The sequence below is a fragment of the Hoplias malabaricus genome, chromosome 6 (genome assembly GCF_029633855.1).
Source record: "Hoplias malabaricus isolate fHopMal1 chromosome 6, fHopMal1.hap1, whole genome shotgun sequence".
Classification (NCBI taxonomy): Eukaryota; Metazoa; Chordata; class Actinopteri; order Characiformes; family Erythrinidae; genus Hoplias; species Hoplias malabaricus.
Window position 1 is genome coordinate 34,132,798 of NC_089805.1, and position 24,548 is coordinate 34,157,345.

The 24,548-nt window shown below is 40.4% G+C and overlaps 2 protein-coding genes across 2 annotated transcripts in view; both read right to left on the bottom strand.

Annotated features, from left to right (window-relative positions):
* Nucleotides 1-15,273, bottom strand: part of macf1a (microtubule actin crosslinking factor 1a) — a 152,952-nt gene extending 137,679 nt beyond the window's left edge. The window contains exons 1-2 of the mRNA XM_066673522.1: nt 15,142-15,273; nt 11,765-11,999 (exon numbers count right to left, since the gene is read on the bottom strand). Of these exons, the coding sequence (XP_066529619.1) occupies nt 11,765-11,987 (223 nt within the window). The 5' untranslated portion in view covers nt 11,988-11,999; nt 15,142-15,273. The remainder of the gene's footprint in view (nt 1-11,764; nt 12,000-15,141) is intronic.
* A 5,687-nt stretch (nt 15,274-20,960) lies between these two features.
* ndufs5 (NADH:ubiquinone oxidoreductase subunit S5) lies at nt 20,961-23,203 on the bottom strand. Its single transcript, XM_066675660.1, has 3 exons — nt 23,061-23,203; nt 21,323-21,542; nt 20,961-21,196 (listed from the first exon to the last, which is right to left on the bottom strand). The coding sequence occupies exons 2-3, from the start codon at nt 21,536-21,538 to the stop codon at nt 21,092-21,094; spliced, it is 321 nt and encodes a 106-aa protein (XP_066531757.1). The 5' UTR covers nt 21,539-21,542; nt 23,061-23,203; the 3' UTR covers nt 20,961-21,091.
* Between the last annotated feature and the right edge of the window lie 1,345 nt (nt 23,204-24,548).

A 24,548-nucleotide genomic window follows, 5' to 3' on the forward strand; every position in this document is an offset into this window, starting at 1 on the left:
GGGGCATGTAAGAAAGCTGCAATTAATTTAATTCCTTAGAAAACAATTTGATGCACACACACACACACATAACGAGTTCTCCATATTTTATTTGATATCAATAGTTTTTTAAAAGTAACTTAATAAACAAATGTGATTGGAGGAGCAACTGAAGGTCACAAAAAGACCACAATGCATCCATGTATGTTTACATCCATTCTGAAGGTGGAAATGTCATTTACAGGCCAAAGCTGAAGGACTGGATCAATGCCAGCAGATACTACCATATAGTTAATGAGTCACTTGGCTTCTTGCCGAAAACAGAGAAAATAAAACCATGATTACAATCAAAAGGTTTAAACAGCAACAGAATTACTAAGAGATAAGGGTCTCCTCTGATATGTAATATAGTAATAATTAAAATGCATTGTTGGTGGACAAATGCAATTAGATATTATCTCAATGGAAGGTCTACTAGAAAGTATAATACAAACTCATGTGAATGGTACCACCCTCATGCATACCTTAAAACATACTCTTTATGTTTATGTTCTCTCTGCTTGACTGAACAGTTCACATAGTCTGTGGTACTAACAAAGAGTCAGAAAATTGAGAATGAATATGTATTCCTCTTATCTACCACAAAAACCACAAATTCATAAATCACTGAAGATATCAAAATGCAAAACTATCATAAAATATACATGAGCCATGTTACCATTCACATAAACAAGTCCATTCTAAATGGTCCAGTTCCAAACATAAATAGTATCTGGTGTGAAATCTAATGGTACCGATGAATACAAAGGTTTCTAAAGAGCAGACCCTGTTATGTTTGATTGCACTTATGAGATAAGTGAGAGCAGATGGCACCTAGTAGAGTGACCAACATTCTTCTGTTCTCAGCTGAGAATCACGCGCTGCTTAATGCTAAAAGATGCACCCAGCCCATGGGAGAAGAGTCAGTATGTCTGACAACAGCCCTCAGTATCTCCATCCACATAGTCACAACAAAAATCTGAACAACCAAAACATGTCATGCAGAACTAAATACTCAGTTCTATTCACCAGTTTTGTCATTTAAATGTGGGTAATAAGGCAATCCAACTAACCTAGACTGAAATAAGACTGCACTGTGAAACTGAAGAAGCAGCCTGGACAGACAGACAGACAGCACATGCACTTCTTTGCAACTACATTACGACAAACAAAAAAATAACTGACAATTAATTTACCAACACATTACCCCACACAGTGTTTTCTCTGCTACTAACATTTGATGCTATGATAGATTGAATACTTACGTTCACTGTTTATATCCACACTATATTCCTGCATTTTGGTTGTGAGGTAGATTTTACAAAATCAGAATCTTTGTAAATTACAGGTTACAAAAGAAGCAAACAAATTTTTTATATTTTTTTCAAATGTCTGTTAAATATGTAGCAAAATTAAACTTGTTTTAAAAATATAACCATGTAATACTATTGATATATATTAAATATATTTAACTTACTATAATTAACATTGATTTTGTTTCAACAGTGTTCTTGAAATTAATAAAAGCATCTTTCACTGTTTTTTTTCCATATCGCCAAAAAACCCTGAAATATCATGATATTATTTTAGGGCCATACATCGTGGAAATTCATTACATCCACACCATAAACAACAGTAAAAGGTCAGTATCTCTATAACTGAGTACATCAGTGTAATCTGCTCAAATGAATGTGAGAGATGGGCAGTAGTAGCTCCCTTCCTCCACCCCACACAGCAAATCGCTCAACCAGTCAATTGTTTAGAAGCTGAAGATAGAGGGGTGATGTGTCAGAATGACAGCTAGCTTGAGGTCTGGAAAGAGATATGGATTAGGCCTCCTGCACCTTTACAAACACAAGCATGTGCAACTGCCACACACACACGCACCCACAAAAATCTAATTTCAGTTTGGACTGACATCAGTTGTGGAACATGTGTTTCCCACAAGTGTTAAAAAATATAAAGATTATTATATGATTTTATGGCCTCTGGTCCCATTATCACATATGGATTGCAGACTCTCTCTCTCTAGCACAAGAGGAGAACATGTACCCTGAAATAGGGTAGGTAGCAGGCGAGTATATTCCGTGTGTCCGTGCTGTGGGAAATGAAGTGGGAATGTTTGGTTGCTGGTGAAAATGTGCAAGCTAAAGCATGAGGGTGTGCATTTATAGATTAGCAGAGGGAGGAGGGGTCTCATGTGCACCCATCTGAAATCAATGCCCCTTTAAGATGCAGTGTCCTGGAGCTTTTAACACACACACCATGATTTATTAATTAACACAGCTCTTTTCCACTTGTCCGTCGAGCCTTCTCCATCCTGCTTCACCTCTTGATTTAATATGACATCTCTAAACCTCATCTCACCTATCCTTCCAGTACAACACAATGCCTGAGACAGTACACTGAGCAATGTGTGTATCTGGCAAGGTGTTTTAGTTAATTGGAGCCTCATTGTTGATTCTCCTAAAGTATGGCTGAGTTTACCATTACTCTGAACTACCAATTACTCCTTTCAAGGTGTCAGAACAACAACAACAACATCTAAACCCTTCACCGAAGCTTCCTCTAGTTCTTCTTTAACTTTTTGATCATTGCTCTGCCCCCTGTATGGCACAGGGCCCCAGCAGAGCATGACCAGGATTAACGAACACTTGGCACTCATAAAAGCAGGGGAGGTATCAACAGCCAAAACAGACAAGTTCATTTTGACCAAACAAACATTTGAATTTACACAGTTCAGCAGTGTCAGTCTTCTCCCCTTGGCTACTAATCACACTGGAAGAGACCATTAGAAATACACTGGACCAGGCAAGCTTGTACACTTGTACATACTTTCTCTCATGATGTCTTATGAAATGTCCATGCACTCCACAGACACTGTTTAATCTTAATAATATCAAAGTAATATCTCAATACAAAATCTAATGTATGTAACTTTCTCCTTGCCCTAAATGTAGTTTCTTTGCTAAGCCATGTTTGTTACAAGCCGTTTGCTTCCCTAGCTCTGAATAAAGATGCTAACACATCTAACATGTGATGAATGTTTACACTCAACAGTATGTCTAAGCCCTACGCCCATAGTCAGTTTATAAACTGATCCCAAACAGAAGAGTGGGTGAGATTTCTACCAATGAATGGACTACTGTTAGCTACTAAGAACTGGACTATATAAAGCTGGAAGTGTAGCGAAGTCACACCGTCCTGTTTATTTTTATAAATGCAAATTTAGTTTTGAGAGGAATAAGATATTTTCCCTTAGGTACTTAGATCAACGTTTGAGGCAAAAGGAAATAATGCACATTTGATTGAAACAATGCTATGAAAATATCTATGAAATACTTCTGATACTTCTAAATTGTCTCTTGGATACCTCACGGAGAGGCCTCTTGGCTAAATGTGTGCTACAGCAGCTCATTCTCATATGCAGGCACAGAGGGAGCTATAAAGAAAAAAGAAGGAAAGTCTGCTCTGCTGGGGCCGCGTTTGTTCTTCCTGCTGGCACAGTCAGGTGCTACAGCAGAATGTGACCAAACAGGAAGCACTGGGTGTTGAATCCTGCAGCAAAGGAGTGAGAGTGAGAGGCAGAGGGAAACAGAGACAGACATGAAGAGACAGGAAGTGCACGAGAGGGCAAGGGCTAGAGAAAAGGTCAAGGGAGAAAGAGCATGCACTTGTGGTAGGTGCAGTCAGCAATAGGAGGGAACTGGCTAGGATTGGGGGAAACTAGGCCACGTGGAAAAATGCAGCTGTAATGACCCGTCTCGCAATGGCTTCTCTGCCTCGACTCCCTTTCCACTCCAAACCAGCGCCTCACTGAATAACACAAAAACGTTTGGAATGATTCAGGACTTTCCACCCCAACAGCCAAAACTATGCAACACGGTCAGAGCTTTTTCAAAACCAGGCATGAACTGTGTACAGTAAGTAAAGCAAAATGTATTCTAACAGTACAGGAGGAAGTGGAAACATCCTAACAAGTGTTTCCTGCATGTGAATACAATAATGCACAGACAGCACAGTTCTCTAATCCCAGTGTCACTTCCTTTGGCCCACAGGATACCAGCAGGACTCCGCTAGTAGGAAACATCAAGGATGCTCATATTATCTCATGGACATTTGCATTAAAAAGTGTGTGTGCAGAAGTCCAGCTAAAAAGCAGCTGAAAACTACAGTTTGAAGGATTAACATCGTATATGTGAGCCTTATATGACCAGTCTTTTACACAAACTCAAACCACGACCTTCTATTATGATAGTTTTTAAAGTTTATCACAGCTCTATAAAAACCCAACTCCTCTGCACTGTCCTGCAGTTACATCTCCCACTGCAGGGGACAAACATTAGGCTAGTGTCCATCTGTTTACTGTTTGAAAGCCATCTTGGTTTATGTTTTACTGTTTCCTGTGTGTGTCGCATTCTGAATCATATTCTTTTTCCCTTTCTCAAGCACACAAACTCTTTTAGATATCCTTCTATTGTTCTGAATTCCGTCAACTTCCTGTGCATTGGACTGTTCAGGCAAAAAAACAAAAAAAAAAAACAATGCGCATAGAAGCACACATCATAGTTTAAATAAAGTTTCCGTGCAGACTCTACCCCTCTCTTTCATGAACACAGAATCAAGCCCTTGAATTATTGAACCCCATATCACATGGCTTCTCTGATTTCAACAAAGCACTCCCCGTTAAACCTTATACCAGTCTTCACAAAACTGTCACATAGTCGCTGTCTAATTTTAAAAAAAATTGTGAATTTTTAGTTTACTCCATCATTTGAACTCTGTGGCTGTCCTTCACAACGTGTGAAAATGTCATGATGAATGGACCAATAGAAATGCTCCTCAGTTACTTGGAATAAAATATCTTTACAAAATTTAAGACGTTTTGGGAGATACAAGATTTAAATTGGACAGCGACGATGGCGCAATCGAAGACATTTAACGTTGAATCTGTAAATCCTTATTAATACATAAAGGGTCATAAACAGAAGTGGAAAGACAGGTAAACCACACCACTCCATCAGCATGGCTCAGACTGGTAGCTTCAGTGCCAAGTTGTTAGTCATAAGAAGGGCAGTTACCTAACTCAGGTAGGCCACAGGAAAGGATTGTGAAAGGATTGAATGACTTAGAAAGGAACAGTCAAGCATTGCTTCATTGTAAACATGGGCCCAAGAAAGCAGGATAAAAAAAACTCTGAGAAAAGCAAAGAGAATAATTAAACTATACAAATGCTGCAGAGTGATTAAAATCAGTGACAATTTTACAAATGCTCAGTAGGCCAGCCATCAAAATAAAAACGCTCTTGGCAAGCCCACTGAAAGTACTTTTAGTAATGTGCACATAAACGCTGAACAATTAACTGCTGTATTCCTTGAAGGATGATGAAGCACTTCTGTGTAAGGGAAGGGTAAGAGAGACCGGTTGTTCACATATTGCCTTCATTCACCACTGCACTGCTGTTGGGTCATGGACACAGTACCTAAGCTGACTAAGAGTGTAAATTCCACCTTCACTTGATTTAGAACTGGCCAAGAAGTTAGAAGCAGGCCAGGATTATTAGAGTTTTATGGCCTGTTGTACAGCTACCATACTTTGACAGGAATGTACAAATATATTATTATTATTGTAACATCAGTAGACCATATGCCTTCTGGATCCAGAGCACAGACATTTACTTTGAGTCTCTGTCCGCTGGCAAACAGAAGTGAACACAGCACCACAGCTCTTCCCAAAAACACCCTCAAACCCTGTTTAACCCCCCCAACGGGCTGCATTTCATTACACTAATCAATAATTAAATGTGCCCCTTTTTCATCATGCATGCATAACATGCACTCAATGACTAAACTGAGTTCCCTCACCGTTTCACAGGCCTTTATATAGAGATATTCATATCAGAAACAACTATTTATTCCATTGGACAAACAGATTTGAGTTTTATTACAGTTTGTGAGCATGTACAATCACTATAAATATAAGCTAGTGCTTAGAATCAGGCTCAAATCCTAAACTAGGGCTGCATTACAGGCGCGGTGCCTCAGCCAATCACTCTACACAGAGCTGAAGTGCACCAATTCGACCCCAGCCGTTAAACTGAAGCACCAGGCAGCCCAGCTGAATCAGTTCAGCACAAAAGACAAACTCTTTCAGTAATAAACCGGCCTGTCTCACAAAAAAAAGTAGAGAAGGGTGTCATGACAAAGATATATTGACATGAAAATTCAGGAGTAGTAGCTGCGTTTAAAATCTGTTAAAATCTAGACATAATGGTGTTCTCTCTACAACGTCAGTGTTAAAAAAACAGCAGTATTTATAAATTCTGTTCACTGCGATATAATAGCACCATATTTCCAACTTCTACATGGGACCTCACGTATAAATATGAAAATACACAGTTCCAATAAGAAAACCTCATTTTATAAGCCGCACTTCGTAATTTTAATGTTCAAAAATGTTGCCCTTTACTGTACGAAGAGTCAGCTTTGGGAAGAAACTGACCGTTAAATACGTTCATTATTCAACTCAGTTCAAATGAACAACACAGTAGCGGGTATGCTCCTTCAGAATGAGCAGAATAATAAACGCAGCCTGTTAGCTTAAGGTTAACTGTAAACAAAAAGGACTGACACTGCCTGGTCTCCCACATTAGATACAGGGTCCAGGTTTATCTCTCCTAAAACAGTTTTACCTTTGTATCTCTCCAGTACGTCCTCGTAGGCTTTGGCGAACTCCTTCTCCTGTGACTGGTTTGTGGGAAGTAAACCCGGCATGTAGCCTGCCATGGTGGCCGCAGTAATCCAGCGCAGCGCGGGGATCCGGCTCCGACTTTTATCCACGGTTCGGGCTCCAGGCTTGGACACCCTTAGCGAAGGCGGTGTGTTTGCTTCAGACAAGTGCGTTCATGCCTCCATAACAGACTTCTGAACGGCCGGGCCGGGGATATGAATTCAAGTTCCTTCCCAATATTCAGTTACAAAATATTTAATAGGTTCCTATCATTAGTTCAGATGGTTTAATTGTGGTCAGGCGCTATCTATAAAATATTATTATTACTGAGGTGTTGTTATATAAAGCCATCCTTAGTGCGACTACTTACAGTGCATCGCTTGTCATGTGTTTAAAGTCGTTCTTCGAGCCGGCGAATAGATTCCGTGTGTGTGTGCTTTTATCCGCTAGTGATCCTGAAGCCCAAGTGTGGTTATATATGTGTGTGTGTGTGTGTGTGTGTGTGTGTTGGAGAGGGCGGTCGATGGGGGTTGGCTTCCGAAATCAGAGGCGACGCCGCGGTGTAATCGTATCCTGCTGCCGGCTCCCGGCTCCCCTGTCCCTGCGCTCCTTCGTCGCCAGTTCCTGTTGGATCATCGGCGCCCTTTTCCTTGTGCTTTAATATAGTGGTATAATGGCTGCTCGAATTGTAAAGCGACTCCCAGCCTGTCCTTCTTCACTCCTCCCTCCGTCCGCCCCCCCGTTCCAGTGGGGCTCGGGTTTCTCTGTTCTTCCCGCAGTGCCTCTAACACATCCCTCCCTTCCCTCCTCTTTTCTTCCCTCAGAGCCACGCCAGGCACATCCAACGCTGGAAATTGCATTGCCGGGCCTTCGATGACATGGCTAACAAGCACTGACTCGTGGCCTGTGTCGCCCCCTGCCGGTTAAAGTCAAGCGACGCAAACGGACAGTGCACAGTCCATTTCAACATGGCTTAACAGAAAGCTTTTGTTCTGGAGGATCCATGAAGTCTCTGCCACCTAATGGCCACAAACAGCTCTTGTTTGAGCTTGTTCTCCACAATTTGGCTCTTCATTTTATGGTAAGCTGTTTAACGTGTGGCTAGTTAATCTGTGGATACACTTACATTTTTCATGCTCTTATTGTCCTTCAAAGACATAATAAGCAGATACATACATACATACATATATATATATATATATATTTAGGCGATGCTAGATTACTCTGACTTTTTAGTTCTACAGTCACAGACTGTAGTCCCCTGTGCAGCAGCAGATGAGCTACTGTCTCTGACTTCATCTACAAGGTGGACCAACGAGATGGGTGTGTATAAAAGATTAGACAGAGAGTGGACACCGTGTTTAAAACCTTGAATATCACTGCTGTGTCTGATCCACTTGTACCAGCGCAACACACACTAACACACCACCACTACATCAAGGTCAGTGCAGCGCTGAGAATTATCCACTGCTCAAATCACACCTGCTCAGTGGGGCTCCTGACCATTGAAGAGCAGGGTAAAATGGGGATGAGAAACAGATGGACTACAGTCTGTAACTGTAAAATTACAAAGTATATTGTGTTCAGTAATGTTTTAATAGATTTGCTTCTCCTCAACATTTCCTAGATTTTAATGTATCTGTATTGGTATAGTACAAGAAAAATACACATTGGCACTGGCCTGCAACATACCGGGTCATAACTAAGACAAGGTAAGCAGATATCTTTAGAGATATCTGAAATGAGCAAGAACTTATTTTTTACATTTGTTATCAAGAAAAGTGAATGATTCTTTGGACTAAGATCTCGTTCAGTTGAAAGCAGAGCCACAAACATCTGATTGTGCAAAAACATTAGATCATTTCTGATGGGCTATTTGTCTTTGTGAATGGCCTTTAATTGTTTTACTTATGAAGAAGGAATGTGGATGCAGACCTTGAAGATTACTACTACTTATGTCTGTTACTGATAAAAGCAGACGTATTCGAAAAGAAAAACTAAACACATTGCAAGGGATGTAGTTAATACTGAAAAATCTATCCTCAGTCATCAGTTCTCCAGACAGGAAAAAAATGGGATAATATCTGATGAAAACCAAAGATGAGCGGGCAGATGTTTATGACACAGCAAAACGATTGCAGAGTTGTGTAGTTACATCCATTGACCGTCCCTTATAGGGCTCTAATTAGTGCAATATTACAATACCTAACAAGTTTAGCTGAACAAAACATGTGGAAAAAGTACTAGTGTTGTCAAAAGTCATCAGACTCAATATAAATATAATACTTGGTCCAAGTCTAAAAAATGCTAAGTTTGATACATTAAATTTGATGTGCCTGGTTTAAAATGTTAAAAATACATACTCTTTCTTTAAATTATATGGTGTTAAAACACATTCAAAACTATATACAAAGGAAAGTTACAGAGGAAACTTACCTATTATAAATACCCATATCTACTGCCTTTGCCTCACATTTGTCTTTCGGTTGTATCCAGAGCATTATGAATTTATGAATTATGTGAAACAGCCTTGCAGTTACAACTTTGGACAATGTCAAATAAGGATAGCACAGTTTGAAAGTTAATATTGCTTCTAGCCCACTGTCTCTATGTACACATCAGCCACAGACTCATTATACACAGCAGGGTGAAGGAGGCCTTGAGCTGATGATAATTAAACACAACAAGGAGTGGTGACTCAGATGCAGCACCCCTCCATTTTATTAGTACTATTGCCCATCAAGTTTGCTTTGAAATTAACCATGACTCCATACTTTGGACACAATGCCAACCACAATGATAGGGGAATAAACTTATGAACACCACATATTTAATCATATGGTAAAATGGTTAAAAATACAGCAAATAAACCAAGATTTGCAGCACTGGACAGCACCTCAATTTCTCTGACAAGGAATATGCTGATCTAGACAAATCCACCACATGTCTGGCACAGTTTAATGTCTGGCCATATAATGCACCATGTCCATAGATTTCTGTTTATGTTCCAAAGTAGATAAAGGTACTTCAGCTTTCAGACCACAGTCATGCATCTCTCTGGCTTTGCTGTTAGCTCTGCATCCTGACGCACATCACCAATTTAATCATTGCTGTGAATTATCATCATAACTACCATAACAAACTACCAAACTAGTGTTCTCTGACATGCATTGTGCAGTACATGTGTACAGTTATCTACACATGCCATAAAATAAGAAGCTCGGGGTGGAGGAATAAAAACAGATTGGTCCTAAAGCATGGACGGAAAAGGAAGCACACGCGGGGAGCCCGTTTAAACCCTGTGGTTGTGCAGTGCTGGGATCAGGCGCGTGTGCTGTGCTATGCGCGCAGTAGGTACCAACCAGCCAAAAGTCATCATTTATTCAAAATGCACTTTTCCATTGCTGTTCTTCGTATTCTGACTTTAGTGATATTCTAAACTTTCAACCTTTTTTGACGGCCCAAGGTTTACAATTAAAGCTCCCATTACCTGAGACCTGAAGCTTTTCCACTATGCACTAACACAGAAGCACAATGTTTTCAGTGTATAGAGGATGTGGGTGATTAATATGGAATGGACATAAACGAACACATATCCACAACTCTCGTCCTCAATACGTATCTCTATTTTCATGCTGCTTGTCTATCCAATCCATGTCATCATTATTCTTGTCTCCAGCATCCCCACTTTGAACCTTGGCTTTATCTGAGCCCCTCTGATTGCTTATGCTTTATCTGATCCTAATTATTTTCTCCTCTCCCTTTTTACCCAATTCCATTTCAGTACGTCATCTCTAACACTCACAACCTCTCCCTCTTTTCTCAAACTCAAATTAAAATTCAAATGCTCTCCCTCTCTGTATTTCACTATTTGTTTTGGGCCTTTTTGCTCTTTCTACTTCCCAGTGTCTTTCCCGCTCCTTCATAGCCATGGAAACGAATGTGTGTGTCCCCATGGCAACACAGGAATGGAGCGGCCAAGCTGAGTCGCCCTTTGAGTCGCCTGAAAAAAATGTAATAAATTATACTGGATGTAGGCAAGCCTGTGGACACATCACTTGCTTACAGACCGTCTTGTCTGGGATGCTAATGAGTATGAAACCATTTGTAGCCTATTCTGCTTGTTCATCGTTTTTCCATTCAATTACATTTATGGTGGTGTTCATGTATTTCCCACAGTAGGAAATAAATAAAACATGAATTAACCTTAAAATGCAAGAACATAGTTACTCAAACAATGACCAATGAACTTGGAATATTTCATAATGAAATTACTAAATATCCCAATGGCTTCGACTGATGCTACTAAGCGTTAGCAAACATGCTCTGAAACAGAGTGAACATATGGAAATGTAACTGTGGAATACAAACTCAGCAGCACTTGAACGTGAAGCAAATGTCTGGAAATCTGTTTTTACTTGTGAACTGTGACTAATGCTTGGCCCCTTTTCTCACACTCTTCTCCAACTGCCTCACCAGACCCAGGGGTACAATAAATTATTCTTCCTCAGTCCTTAGCCTTCTATATTTTTTGCTGGATGGATATTACAATCAATGTCTTTGTCTATTTCCTGATAAGTGCAGAACACAGAATAGGAGGAACAGTATGTCATTTTATAGTAAATAGCCTACTGTCAAAGACAAAAAATTCTGAAGACAGTTCAGCTCCTCACTGTTTTCTATAAGGCCACTTATGCTCAGTCTTTCTCTGCGGAGCCAAAACCTCTCAGATATGCACTCAAAGTAAAGCTGTATCACATGTGTATTCGGAAAAATCAAAACACATTTCACTTCATCATATCATATGTACTGTAGAATGCCCTTTCCCTGTCCTCTGCTTCCAACTAATCACATGATGTTATTAACTGGATAATTGGTTATGAATTCCTTTAGTAACCACTCTGTGATCCCTGTACTATGATGCCTTTCCATTTCCTTCAGAAAAAGCGTATAAAGTCACTGCACCAAATCTTTCCCGTGCTTTGTCCTAAATGACAGATGCCCAGCCTGCTCCTACCTGCCACTCGAACCACAGCTCTCTCAGCAGGGTCCAGCACCGAGTCTTGGCTCTTCCTCTTGCGTCTCTCGTGTTTGGACAGATTCCAAGGCAGGGTGTCCCCTTTAGGACCGGTGGTGGCATGAGGACATGGGGACAGGGAGCCCCCCGATCGCTCACTACGAAACGAACGCTCGCTCACACATGAACGCTCACTCAGACTCTCCTCATCAGAGGAAGACATGTCACCAGAGGCCTGAAAAAGATCACAGGGTAAGAGTTTTTGTGGAACAAGGAGAAGGGAATAGAAATAAGGTCAGGATAAAAACAGAACTTCACCAATCTATAATTCATAATCCATGGGGTAATCCTGCACATATTAATTATACATGAATAACTATAATAATTTATCTTTGCTTAAAAACTGTAACACATCATGCAGATACCAATAATCACCAACACATTTCCTATCATATCAATTAAAAAATATATATTTGTGACTAGTTATTATGGGCCGTCTTAAAACACTTATTTTCTCACACTCACCAGTGGCTGATTTAGTGCTTTTCTAATCAAAGATAACTTAAATCTTTTTGAAGCACAGTTTTGGAACAAAATCACAGACTGTCACCAATGCTTCACCAAAAGACTTAAGGCATGGGAAAATACACTGCTAAAGCCCCTAGTAAATAGGGCCTATAAATTATGCAGATACAATATAGTGCTCTCGCATCTTAGAAAATCTTATAATAAATCAACAGGCTACAAATTTGCCAAAAGAAGACATTGAGCGGGAGGAGACCAGGTAATCAGCGAAGACACACGGAATGATGATGGAGAAGAAATAAGCTCGAGTGATTGAAGAGCCTCATCGAAATGCTATTATTTATGCTCAGGTCCAGATCAATATTGGGCAATCTGGCTGGCTAGCAGTGAGATGCCTTCTTCTGTGATCAGCTGGAAGGAATAAGGCCCACGGGAGTCACACTAGAGACCTGTCCATCTCCAATGTCCATGTAAGCTTAAAGATCAATACCACTAACCTCGATGCAGAATACGTTCCTCCACGCCTGTACAAGGTTTTATTGCATCTACTGAAATACTTAAATACTAATGTGATTTGAAGTGCATCTGAGGTTCCGTCCCTTATGGAAAGTAGTCTGATTATTAGCTTGATGTAGAGAGAAAGGACATTTTTCCAGGATCTGTGACCAATATCTACATCCTGTTATGCAATCTCTGTTTATTTGGGTATTCTGAAGAGTACGATTTAAGGAAAGCTCTGTGTGACTGCTGCTCGATCAGTGTGTCACCCTGCTTGTTTGCTGCCTGTGTTTTATTTTGCGGCAGCCAGCGTTTATAAATAGGCACCGTTCAAAGCCATACTGTCTCATTATGCTAGTGTGGCACTGTGTGAAAGGAAAAAACAGCTTTTTATAATATGCTGGTCAAAAAATCATGAGTCAATCATTTCAGTCTCACCACACACTCTGACAGCTCATGGAAGTTGCAAGCACAGTGTGCTGACAGAGTGTCGTTTTGTTGATTTAAAGTCTCAATGCAATTGGCTCAGCATTTCCACAAAGCAGTGGGCTTCCCGCAGGCATTGCCAAAACCATGGTGCAAAACAACAAACCTCAACACCACTGTCCCAAAGATCCTCTGCCACTAGCGAGGGGAGAGAAAATATAGAACCGAAGCTGACGGTATTTACAGTCTCAAATGATTCTTTCACAGGGCAGACGCACTTATGGCCATTCATCTCTCACTGGGGTCATATGTAGAGAGGCCTCAGCTATGAGTAACACAAGCACTCTGAATAAACAACACATTCCCTCAATGCTAGCACTCACTGGAGAGGAAACAAGTAGGGAGGGGACCTCATGAATACACTGAGAATTGGACTTGCATCAATTAAAGCACTGGGCTCACTGAAGGATTATTTCTCATTAAGTTAATAGCATTTAATCTCAGTATAACAGAGATATAAATCTGGTATACTTCACTCAGACAAAACTGGCATTACAAGTTGTTCCACCAACACTGGACCTCATACACTGATGTATTTAATCTAACATTTTAGAGACTGTGTTTATAGTTGATGGACAAGACTAGCAAAAAAAGTGGTCGGAGTATAAGTGAACTACAAGACCTCTCTGATTCATTTTATACCTTTCACACTCAGCAGAAGGAACCATGAAGACCAAATCATCACACTGAGTCTCAGACAGGAATATAGCTTAGTCCTGAACTGCTTAGAGACTTCCTTTAAAAAGCCAATGTCCAGTTTTAGGGAAATTGAATGGCATCTAAATTGGGAATTCCAGATTTTTTTCAATATTTCTGCATTAATGATTCAAATGTAGACAGTGATTCTGAGTGGTTTGAAAAGCTGAAGTCTAGAGGAACCTGCAGAGATGTGAGTTTGCAGTGTATTTCTGGAGCAAATGCTCTAGAATCAAATTAAAATATATTTGTTTTGCCTTTATCAAAACCACATACACATACACTGAAAAAAAGTAGATACAAACTGCAGTGTCGGTACTCAGAAAAAAGGGTCAGAAAGTGTCTCCACAAATAACCATTTCACATCCTACCACTCTGAACGGATACATACTTCTCATGCCACTGATGTATGAAGAAATTCTGAAAACACGGTGGAGTTTCCCACCTGTCAGCAGCTGTCATCCAAGGTGTGGTAGGCTCTACATGGATCAGGGTTTTCTTTACATAACCCGCTGAAAATTCTCAAAACTCCTCAGCTGTGCTGCCCACATGGCCTCATTCCCTCTGTAAAACCCCTTTATGATTTGACTCTTACTGTCAGGATTATAAGAGATGAGGAAGCACAGTGTAAACCCCTATTTTACACATTAACCGTGTGCTTTCTGTAAGACAGGAGTGCACTGGCATCTGAAACAGATGATGGAAAAATCAATAAAAAGGCTCTCTTTGCTAGAGTGATCTGACCCTGGCACCAGTGAAGCAGCTCTCCCTCCGTGTGCCGTAAACGCGGGTGAGAGAGTATGCGAGTGTGAGCATGCAGAAAGAGAGAGAGAGAGCCTTTGTCCAAACACCCTAAACGTGTTCCATAAGAAGCCCAAGATGCTGATGCTCACTAAAAATCACTTCCGCTGAATGGAATTTAAAGAGTGCACGAGACCTGCTCCTGCGAGAGAGCGTGGGTTTCGACTGTGGAACGGCGCACGAATTTAATTTCCTGCCGCCTCCATTGACGAACAGCAGCCTGATTTACCGCTATCTCAGTCTCCTCTCACACGAGAACATGAACGTTACGCTGGGCTACACTACCACCACCTCGAGCCGAGTAGAAGATGGAGCAGATGCACACAGCTGCAAACGGACAGCGGGTAAGAGCCGCCTTCGTAGATTCTTACCGGAAAACGGCGGAGACGGACGGCTGGTCCGGCGGCGATCAGCAACAGCTACGGCCTGAAAGCGCTACCGAGCCGTGAGAGAGAAGAGCGGGGCACCGAGGGCCTGCTAATGGCTGGCTACTCCCCTCCTTTCATATCCCTCCTTCTCTCTTTTCTCTCTCTCTCTCTCTCTCTCTCTCTCTCTCTCTCTCTCTCTGCCCCCTCCTCTACCTTCCTCACGTTCGTTTTCTCTCAGTCCTACTCCTCCTCTTCCTTCTCCCCCATTCAAACTCTCTCTCTCTCTCTCTCTCTCTCTCTCTCTCTCTCTCTCTCACACACACACACACACACACACACACACACACACTCAAAGAGACACCTTAACGAGCCGTGAAAGCCAGCGGACGGCAGAATAGGAAACAAGGTCCCAATCTGAAGGCTTGTTATTTCACATCATTTGGGTCATGGCACATGTCTGGCACAGCTGCAAAAAAAAGCGTGATTTAAATGCTTCGTACTCAGTTTTAGGTGGAGCCTAAAAGCCCAGGAATGCCTTCCAGCTCATTTTATGAATTGCTTTAGGGTTCATGATTTGGACGACTACATGTGATACACTATCTTAATTAGTCTCTCTCTCTCTCTCTCTCTCTCTCTCTCTCTCTCTCTCTCTCATTAATGAGTTTTTTTAATTGTTAACATCTGTATAGTGTTTATGCCGGTTGAGAATGTGTGCTTTAAAACACCAGCATCCCACAAACCCTCTCAAACAGGTGAATTAACACAGCACATGTTCCTGATGTCACGAAACTACGGAATAAATCATGTCGTCTTGAGCTGGGTGGCCTGATTTCATTATCATTAGCATAGTGCTATGGTGAAGAACCAAAGGATACAATACTAAGTCACCCATTTTTCAAATGATTTTTAAAATGTGTATTGTTTTGGTTGCAAAGTTGCCAGAGGAGAAGCAGTGAGGCAGAGAGGATTTTACAGAGTTCCACTGGAAGCTGACAACACGTCACCAACCTGCCGTCAGATGTGACGTTTCATCAATGACATTTCCTTTGTGTGAGTGGACGTCTGACCTCAGCAGAGCTGTCTAACATAAAAGGCTCAGGCGCAGGAGAGAACTGCACCTGTGGCAAGGCAGGTGCAAGAGAGGAGTTTCATGGACACTGCGATGGTACAGAATGGGCCATTGCAGTCTTTCAGAAGAGTGAAGCTGGCAGAGAAGCGATAGAGCACATGCCAAAGCATGGGAGAGGTGACTTTGCTAAATATTAGTTTAGACTTTTTTGTTTGAACTTTGTAGGAAGTTTTCTGGGATTTTTTGTAGCTATGTTTTTGTGACTTTAATGGAAATGTTTGCTCAACTGCCTTTTGTGGTTCCTCCCACAGTCCAAAAACACGTTGGTAGGTGGATTGGCGACTCAAAAGTGTCTGTAGGTGTCAATGTGTTAATGTCTTTTGTGGTGGTCGTGGATGGTTTGCGGAGGGTTTCTTATTCAAAGACACATTGCTGAATTGTTCTAATATTACCACTTGTGTAATGTACAGTTGCTAGTATAACAGATTAGAACAGAAAAGGTCTACAGTATCTATAATTATTACGCACATGTTAATTTACCCTCTTATAGTGCAACAATATATATATATAATACATTGGTGAACAAATAACAAGTTATAATTAATACCTTGCTTTGAGGGCGGCATTGTGGCGCAGCAGGTAGTTCATTCATTCATTCATTCATTATCTGTAACTGCTTATCCAGTTCAGGGTCGCAGTGGGTCCAGAGCCTACCTGGAATCATTGGGCGCAGGGCAGGAATACACCCTGGAGGGGGCGCCAGTCCTTCACAGGGCAACACAAACACACACACATTCACTCACACACTCACACCTACGGACACTTTTGAGTCGCCAATCCACCTCAACGTGTGTTTTAGGACTGTGGGAGGAAACCGGAGCGCCCGGAGGAAACCCACGCAGACACAGGGAGAACACACCAACTCCTCACAGACAGTCACCTGGAGCGGGAATCGAACCCACAACCTCCGGGTCCCTGGAGCTGTGTGACTGCGACACTACCTGCTGCGGGCAGCACCATCCATAAATAAAAAAAATAATAATTAACATTTGGATTCAGAAAAAGAAAGTAATTCTATGACTTTTTGACATATGTAATGACAATTCACATTTCTTCACTTCAGATCTTATTTTAATTGAATAATTAAGCTGGTCACTGGCACGAACAGCACGCCCAAGGTGATCCCACAAATGTTCAATGGGGTTGAGGTCTGGACGCTGGGAGGCCATTCCATCCACTCCACTCCCAAATTCTGGAGGTAGTCCCTGATAAACCTGTGGTGGAGAGGCGTTGTCATTTTTGGTTCGGTCCCACCATCACACTGCCTCCACCAAAAGATGTTACTCTATCGGTGCAGCAGTCAGTATAGCGTTCTCCGTGTCTTCTACACACTTACACTTACTTACTCTACTATCCAACTGCCGTAGGCAGAATCTGGACTCATCGCTAAATATAACAATCATCCACATGTTCAGGTTCCAGTGCACGTGTTGGCGGCACCAGCACAAACGAGCCTGACAGTGAAGGGCAATTTGGAGACGGCACTTTGGCTCACTCCAAATAATGCAGCAGCTTGGTTTTGCCTAACACCAGCTTGAAGTTGCCCTATATCACAGGCCCTGTCCAGATCAGTCAAACGTGGCATGCCGATTCTTGGAGCAGACACCTACTGACCACTGTAGCAGGGCTCATGCTCACAGGTGCTGCCAATCATGGTGGGGACCAGAAGCTCAAAACAAGTGTCAGTAACATTAACAAAATAAGCTTTTGTCATTGGCAGAGAAGATTTTGCAAATTTTTCATGGGCGCAACCCACATACTCAGCTCTACTGTTCATCCCACAAATGCATGTTCTTTACAAATGTGGCACCATTTAAAAGGGAGATTAGCAGGCTTTCCAACGGTATAAGATTTATTGCTAAGAAGCATTGTTACAACAAATAAATGGACAGATTCTTCTTTGCCATTGTTCAGTACTGACACTGCTGATGGAAGTTGGCTTAATAAATGTCTGACAACAAATATGTTTTATTTGTTTTACTACAGTCGAAAAGGATTTACAAGTGCATACTGGTCTGTGTTCCTTATTTTAATTTCAGAAAGTTGGCAACCCTACGTACACGGTGTATGATGAAATAACATCATGCATCAGAGGAAACCTGATTATTGATGAAGGTAAAGTAAACCTGCTGGAAAAAGCCAGTTAAAATGTTCATTAAACACTGCAGTATTTAGGGGCAGACTGAACTGATGTTTATGTTTTTTTTCTTGACGTTATGACCGTGTATTTTACAGATACCTGTTTATAATCAGTTAATAGCTGTTCACAACTCAGTTTTGGTTTTCTACCTGTCGATGGATATTCATTTTCTTTTATTTTGTAAAAGCAGCAGCTACTTGTGGCTTTGCTTAATCTGTACCTCGTCAAAGAAATTTGCTGCTGTGAGGCAATTACCCCAGACCCCCCCATCATTCATCTCTAGTGAAGGTCCTGCTAGCAGATACTCTTAATTTTACTTGTTATATTATAGGTCTGCTTCCACAAATGTTTTTAAAAATATGAAAGTTGAGTCCCGTTCTTCAGCGAGTGACCGTTATTGTTGAAAATTCTCTCTCTGTCAGTACAAAATTACCTTAATTGTATTCTTTATTTTTTAACTTATTTAGTTTTGTCTGAGAGCTGGCAAAAATTATATATGTAGTTAAGAGCATGGTGGATTTTCCTGTTAGTGAACCTATCAAATGATCATGTAGATAGAACCAAGTCAGTGGTCATTACGTTGTGACTGACCCGTGAATGGCAAATCTCAATTACTGCAAAATAAAATAATAAAAAAAAAACACTAATTTATATAGATATATGAAATTGTGCTGTGTGTAATGTAGGTCTCTTCAATCACAGATTCATTTGATATCTTGAGTAACATCTAGCTCTCTAGTGTTCTGGCTTTAGTAAGTAGGAAGATTTCACTTGTTTGTGCTGTGAAACAAAATAAAACATGCAGAACATCAGTAAAATGTCTAAATGTGTGTTTGTTAGAGACAAGATGATGACAACCCCAGGGCCTTGGAGCGACACTGAATTAAGAAAGCAGTTGTTTTTCAGGGGAGAACAGTAAATAACATAATATAGGTTGGTTATTAGCATAATGCACTCTTTTGTGATACTGATATTGCACTGACCAACAGTTTTAACAAAAAATTAAATATAAAATACATTGTGTATTCCATACTCCCAATGGACTATAAAGTAAACGACAGCCAAAGATTAACTAAATCCAATGATTGTGGTCTAATCCAACACATTTCACTATGCCATGCACCCGACCTAAAAGCAAGGTTTCCAGACTCAAAGGACAATAAAACATGTTTATATATTTTAGATCAGTGCTGGCTGTACTGTGCGAAACCTTGAACAGCACTCAGCTGCCCCAGACCGACTTCATGATAGCCATGTGAACATATAAAAACAGAGCAAACGCATACAGGGCTTCATCCCAACCATACTGGGCACTCGGGATGGTCCATCTGTTCAGCTGGCATTTCTAGATCATGACCTAAATAAAAGCTATGCCCTGCTTATGTACATAGGCAGAAGTAAACGTATTAGTTATAAACATTTTAAAAGCAGCAGTGCATTAATTCTTTCAATCATTCATACACTATTTGTAACTGCTTATAAAGTTGAGGTTGTGATGGGTCGGGAGGAGCAAGGTAAGAACTCACTCTGGAAGAGGAGCCAGTCCATCGTAGCAACAACTACTCTACGTGTAAACAATACAGTTTTCAAAGTCATAGCATAAAATATGATAATTTAGAATTTATAATGAATTGAGAATTTCATAGGTTCATACATAGAATTTCAATCGGTGCAGTTACATTTACTGTGATTAGTGGATTTGTAGCGCCACCTAGTGAACGAAAGTGCAAAGTCTAAGGAGTCAATTGCAACGTCAATGGCTGCCTAATCCAGTTACGCTTGAGGTTGATTCGATTAGCCAGCTATTGAGACTTCATCAGTTCACGCAGTGAGATTGTTTTCCACTTTAGGTTAATTAACACAACTTAGCAGTTCTGAATATTCATTGTTAATTTCTTCTAGTTAAATGTCAAAATATTGAGCAGTGCTTATATTTATCAGATATTCAAATGTTTACATTTTCTTTTTCATACACTTTGCCTGAGTTTCTTTAGATGTTTTACCATGAACCTACTAATCTCTGTATTTTTATTTGTTCCCTTGGTCTGGTTTTCTTTCTCCTGTCTCTCTCATGCTTTGAGATGTTCTGCTGCTCTCCAGGTGTCGCCCTGATCCAGCCCGTGTCCTGTACAAGATCCTGGCCTTGTCTCATCTACACTATCATGCGTGTCTATGCTGTTTTATCTCAAATTAACTCTGCACCTACTTTTAATTCACACAGAATCCCTGATCACATTCTACATTCACATTACTATAACCCCTTCATCTGTCATCAGTTCACTTTTACTTCTGTTCTGTTCTCTGTTGTGTCTCCGGTGTCGACCCGAGGAGGATGGGTTCCCCGTATGAGTCTTGGCTCCTATGGCTTGCTCATAGGAGGCTTGGACCCGGATCTCTGTGAAGCTGCTTTGTGACGACTTTTTGTTGTGAAAAGCGCTATATAAATAAAATTTGATTTGATGTTTCTTAATTTTTGATCATTTTCCAAAAGGGTATAAATAAATTTGTTGATTGTGAAAGAAGACAATTAATAAAAATACATTTAATGATCAATAATATTTATTTAACTCTAAATAGAGCAGATAAACAACAATAATTATAATACACATGTGAGTAAGCCCCCTGACGATCTAACAGTGATGCTGTTGTAGAAGAGAGAGTGGGCTGTGCTCCAATGACTGGGTTCATGGCCGTGCTTCTTCGCTGCCTGTGTGATGTGCAGGAGGTGTGTAGGACTTCTCTTTAATCAGCTTATCCTTCTGCTTCCGAATCTCATGCAAACGCTGGAACTACATAAAGATATTGTAGTATTAAACAAGTGGTTTAGTCATTTCTAAAACTCAACAAACAATTTGCATGAAATAACAGTGAAAGCAACTGGTCGCCACAACACACAAAACCATTCATTTATTTACCGTCTTTTCACGATGCATGCATTCATAAAAATCTTCAAACTCCAGCTTGCATTCCTTTTTAGCTCGGGTTTGGCCAATTCTGTGTGAGCATTCTATCCAGTCCTTCTCAAAGGCATGGCAGCGTGAGGCTCGTCTATAGGGCTGCTCCGCACTCTGGGCCAGGATCCACCTGTCCAAGCTGATACCAAACTTTGACTGAAGGTCAATGAACGGCATAGTTCTACAAAACATACACACGCATGAACAATTACAAAGGATTCAATATCAATGTTATTATTTTTTAAATAAACAAGGGTATTCAACATCTCCAGCTCTGACTGTATTCAGCCGAGCAGTCCTCTAGTAGACCTCTAGTAGACCTCTTGTAGTCTAGTAACAGTGCTGGGCAGGTCCTTATATCCAGGACCACTAACTTTCTGAATATTTTAACATTAAATTTCCTTTTTGGGGGCTGTGATTTGTGTCTGGTTAACTGACAACACGAAGTTATTTTTGTTGAAATGTTAAGATAAGCAGAAGTAAGTATTAACACCATAATATTGGTTGACCCTAAAAAATAAAATAAAAATAAACACAATGTTATTAATATTTCTCAGCATTTACTAGATTAGTTTGTGGTGAGCTGTTTAGTGAATAATCAGAAGACTTCAACACTACCATAACACTCAAATTTAAATGGAATTTTCAAAAACTGCTGCATAGCTCAGATACTGAAATACAAAAACACTTCATTCATAAAGTCTTTGCTTAAAAATTATAGAGAATTTGTTTTATATTCATAATTTATTTATACCATAATGGTTTTAATATTTAATGTTAATAATTGTTCAAAGACAAGTTTATCACTAAGCTATAAAACAGTGCCTCAGGCATCAGACCCATGACCAGATTATGTCTCATATCATCCTCTCTGTGAACAATAATGTTTACATTTCTTTTAATTTGCCGTTGTGTTGATCATTGTTTAAAAGCTCTAAAAACGGTTTCTCTCTTCGTCAAAGTTAAATGTTTAGGTATTATTACAAAAAACTAACTCCCTAATGCATTAAAACTGTTCTACACATAAATGTAAACGTTTGCCTCAGTATGTGCAGATATAGGAATATGCAAATAGTCCTCGCCCCGCGATTTACAGATTGGTTCTTCAGGTGTGTGACATAAAAAAGCAGTCTGTCTGAATCCGCTGGTCTGAGACTCTCGCTGCATTATAAACAACAACACACCGACACATGGTAAAAACCCTTTCACAGGGGAGGGTCTCAACTAATTTCCTATGGGTGTTTTGGACATTCGTGGAATTATCCTTTAGAAATTACTTTGGTCTAATCCTGGAAATGTAGCTTTTTAGTTGAATTTTCGGTTCCACCTTAAACGGAGCAGCAGTGTTGACAAAAATATCAGATCAGACCAATCAAATCAAATTAAGACGTTTTCATATTTTAATGCAATCGTTATTATAGCCAGACACTGTGGATAATTATAATAATGTAATGTTATATAGTCAATAGTGTAATATTAGTTACATGTTAACAGTGTTGTTTTTAAATAGTGGAATGACGAATCCAGCTTCGTCTGCTACAGTTAGCCACAGAGCTAACGCTAACTCAGTGAACGGAGACCCTCCTGCTCGACAAACGGGTTTACCAATCAACACACACTCCGCCGTGGATGTGATACACTACTACAGCACAGAACTAATCAAACAGATGTGGATTAATAACAAAGTCCGGGCTCTCACCGCGCTCTCTTTAACCTTCCCGGAGCACTCTGACGGGATTCAGCGACACTGCCGTAAAACGGAACCCGACGTCACTGGCGGTGTCCCTATATCCGCCCAGAACGGACGGTTGATTTTACTGATCCGACTCCTCGCCCTCTAAAGTCCCCTTGACTCTCAAATGTGTGGTTGAGGCCTAGTTGAGTCAAGTATTAGTAGTACTAGTTCCACTAGTATTTGGGTGGAATAAGCTACACGTATTTAGATAAATGAATAATATTTGAGTAGAATAAGCCTGCAAACCATTAAGGGTTTATACAAAGTAATTTTATTTTATTTTTTTTTAAAATAAAAATATTTCAAGCTAAGTATTTAGTTGTATTGATAATATTTGGGTGGAATAAACATTTAATTCACTACAAGTAATTAGACACATTAGTAATATTTCAGTGGAATGAGCCAGCAACGTTTAAGGGTTTATAAAAAAGAAAAAATATATTTAAAACTAACTATTTAGATGAATTAATATTTTGGGTCAAATACGTCTGTAAACAGCCTTTAGAGAAAAATATGTAACTATTTGGGTAAAATAAGCCCAAAAAAAACAAGTAGACAGAAATAATTTTTGGTCATACATTTTGCTAGAGGGCAGTGTCGCGGACACTTAGGGTCCTCCACCTAGTGATTCTTAAACTGGAGTAGGGATTTAGGACACAAACTGTGGTCCAGGATTCCACTCCTGGATGAGCGCACTACTTAAGTCAGCATATTGGGACACAGCCAGTGCAACTTAATGTTGACTGTAGAGGGCAGTGTGGCTCAGCACAATGCTTCAGCAGCGCCATAACCTTTAAACATGACTTTAGTTCCAGGGGGTATATTCAGCTAAGGAGCTGATAAGAGGTGCAATGATTCCTTTTGCTTTCCTTTTTTTTCATCCTTTGAATGTAGAGTTTCGTTTATATGGTGACCAGATCTTAGATGGTGAAAAAGAGGACACGTCTCCGGGAGTGGGGGGGCAGTTTGCACGACTACCGACGTGCAGACTGACCAATTAAATGTTTACAGAGAAGGTTTTGACCAATAACGGTAGCTCTACGGTCAGATCGTCCAATCAGAAGATTTTAGGCTACTTCACCACGCCCCCTTCTCACTCAAGCGAACCAATCGGAGTAGGGGAGGGCGGGACTAGTTTGTGAACGAAACGCTTCTCGAAGTTCTTTGTAAGCTCTAGAAAAACAAAATCCCGGACGTTTGTGAAATTCCGCCCGGACATTTTTTTAAGTCTAAAAAAGAGGACATGTCCGGGAAAATGAGGACGCTTGGTCACCCTACGTTTATCGACGGCTAGATTTATCCATACAGAAATTAAATATGCAAAGTATATATTCCGGGTAGGCTCCAGACCCACCACGACACTGAACTGGATAAGCGGTTACAGACTATTATATGAATGAATATTGATACAATTTTTATGTTAATAGTATTTCTGCATACAAAACAACATAT

Bases quoted from the DNA above. Each gene is read 5' to 3' on its own strand.
- ndufs5 (XM_066675660.1), bottom strand. From the start codon at position 21,538: ATGCCGTTCATTGACCTTCAGTCAAAGTTTGGTATCAGCTTGGACAGG. The intron at 21,197-21,322 runs GTAAATAAATGA...ATCTTTATGTAG, and splicing joins GCATGCATCGTGAAAAGACG to TTCCAGCGTTTGCATGAGAT.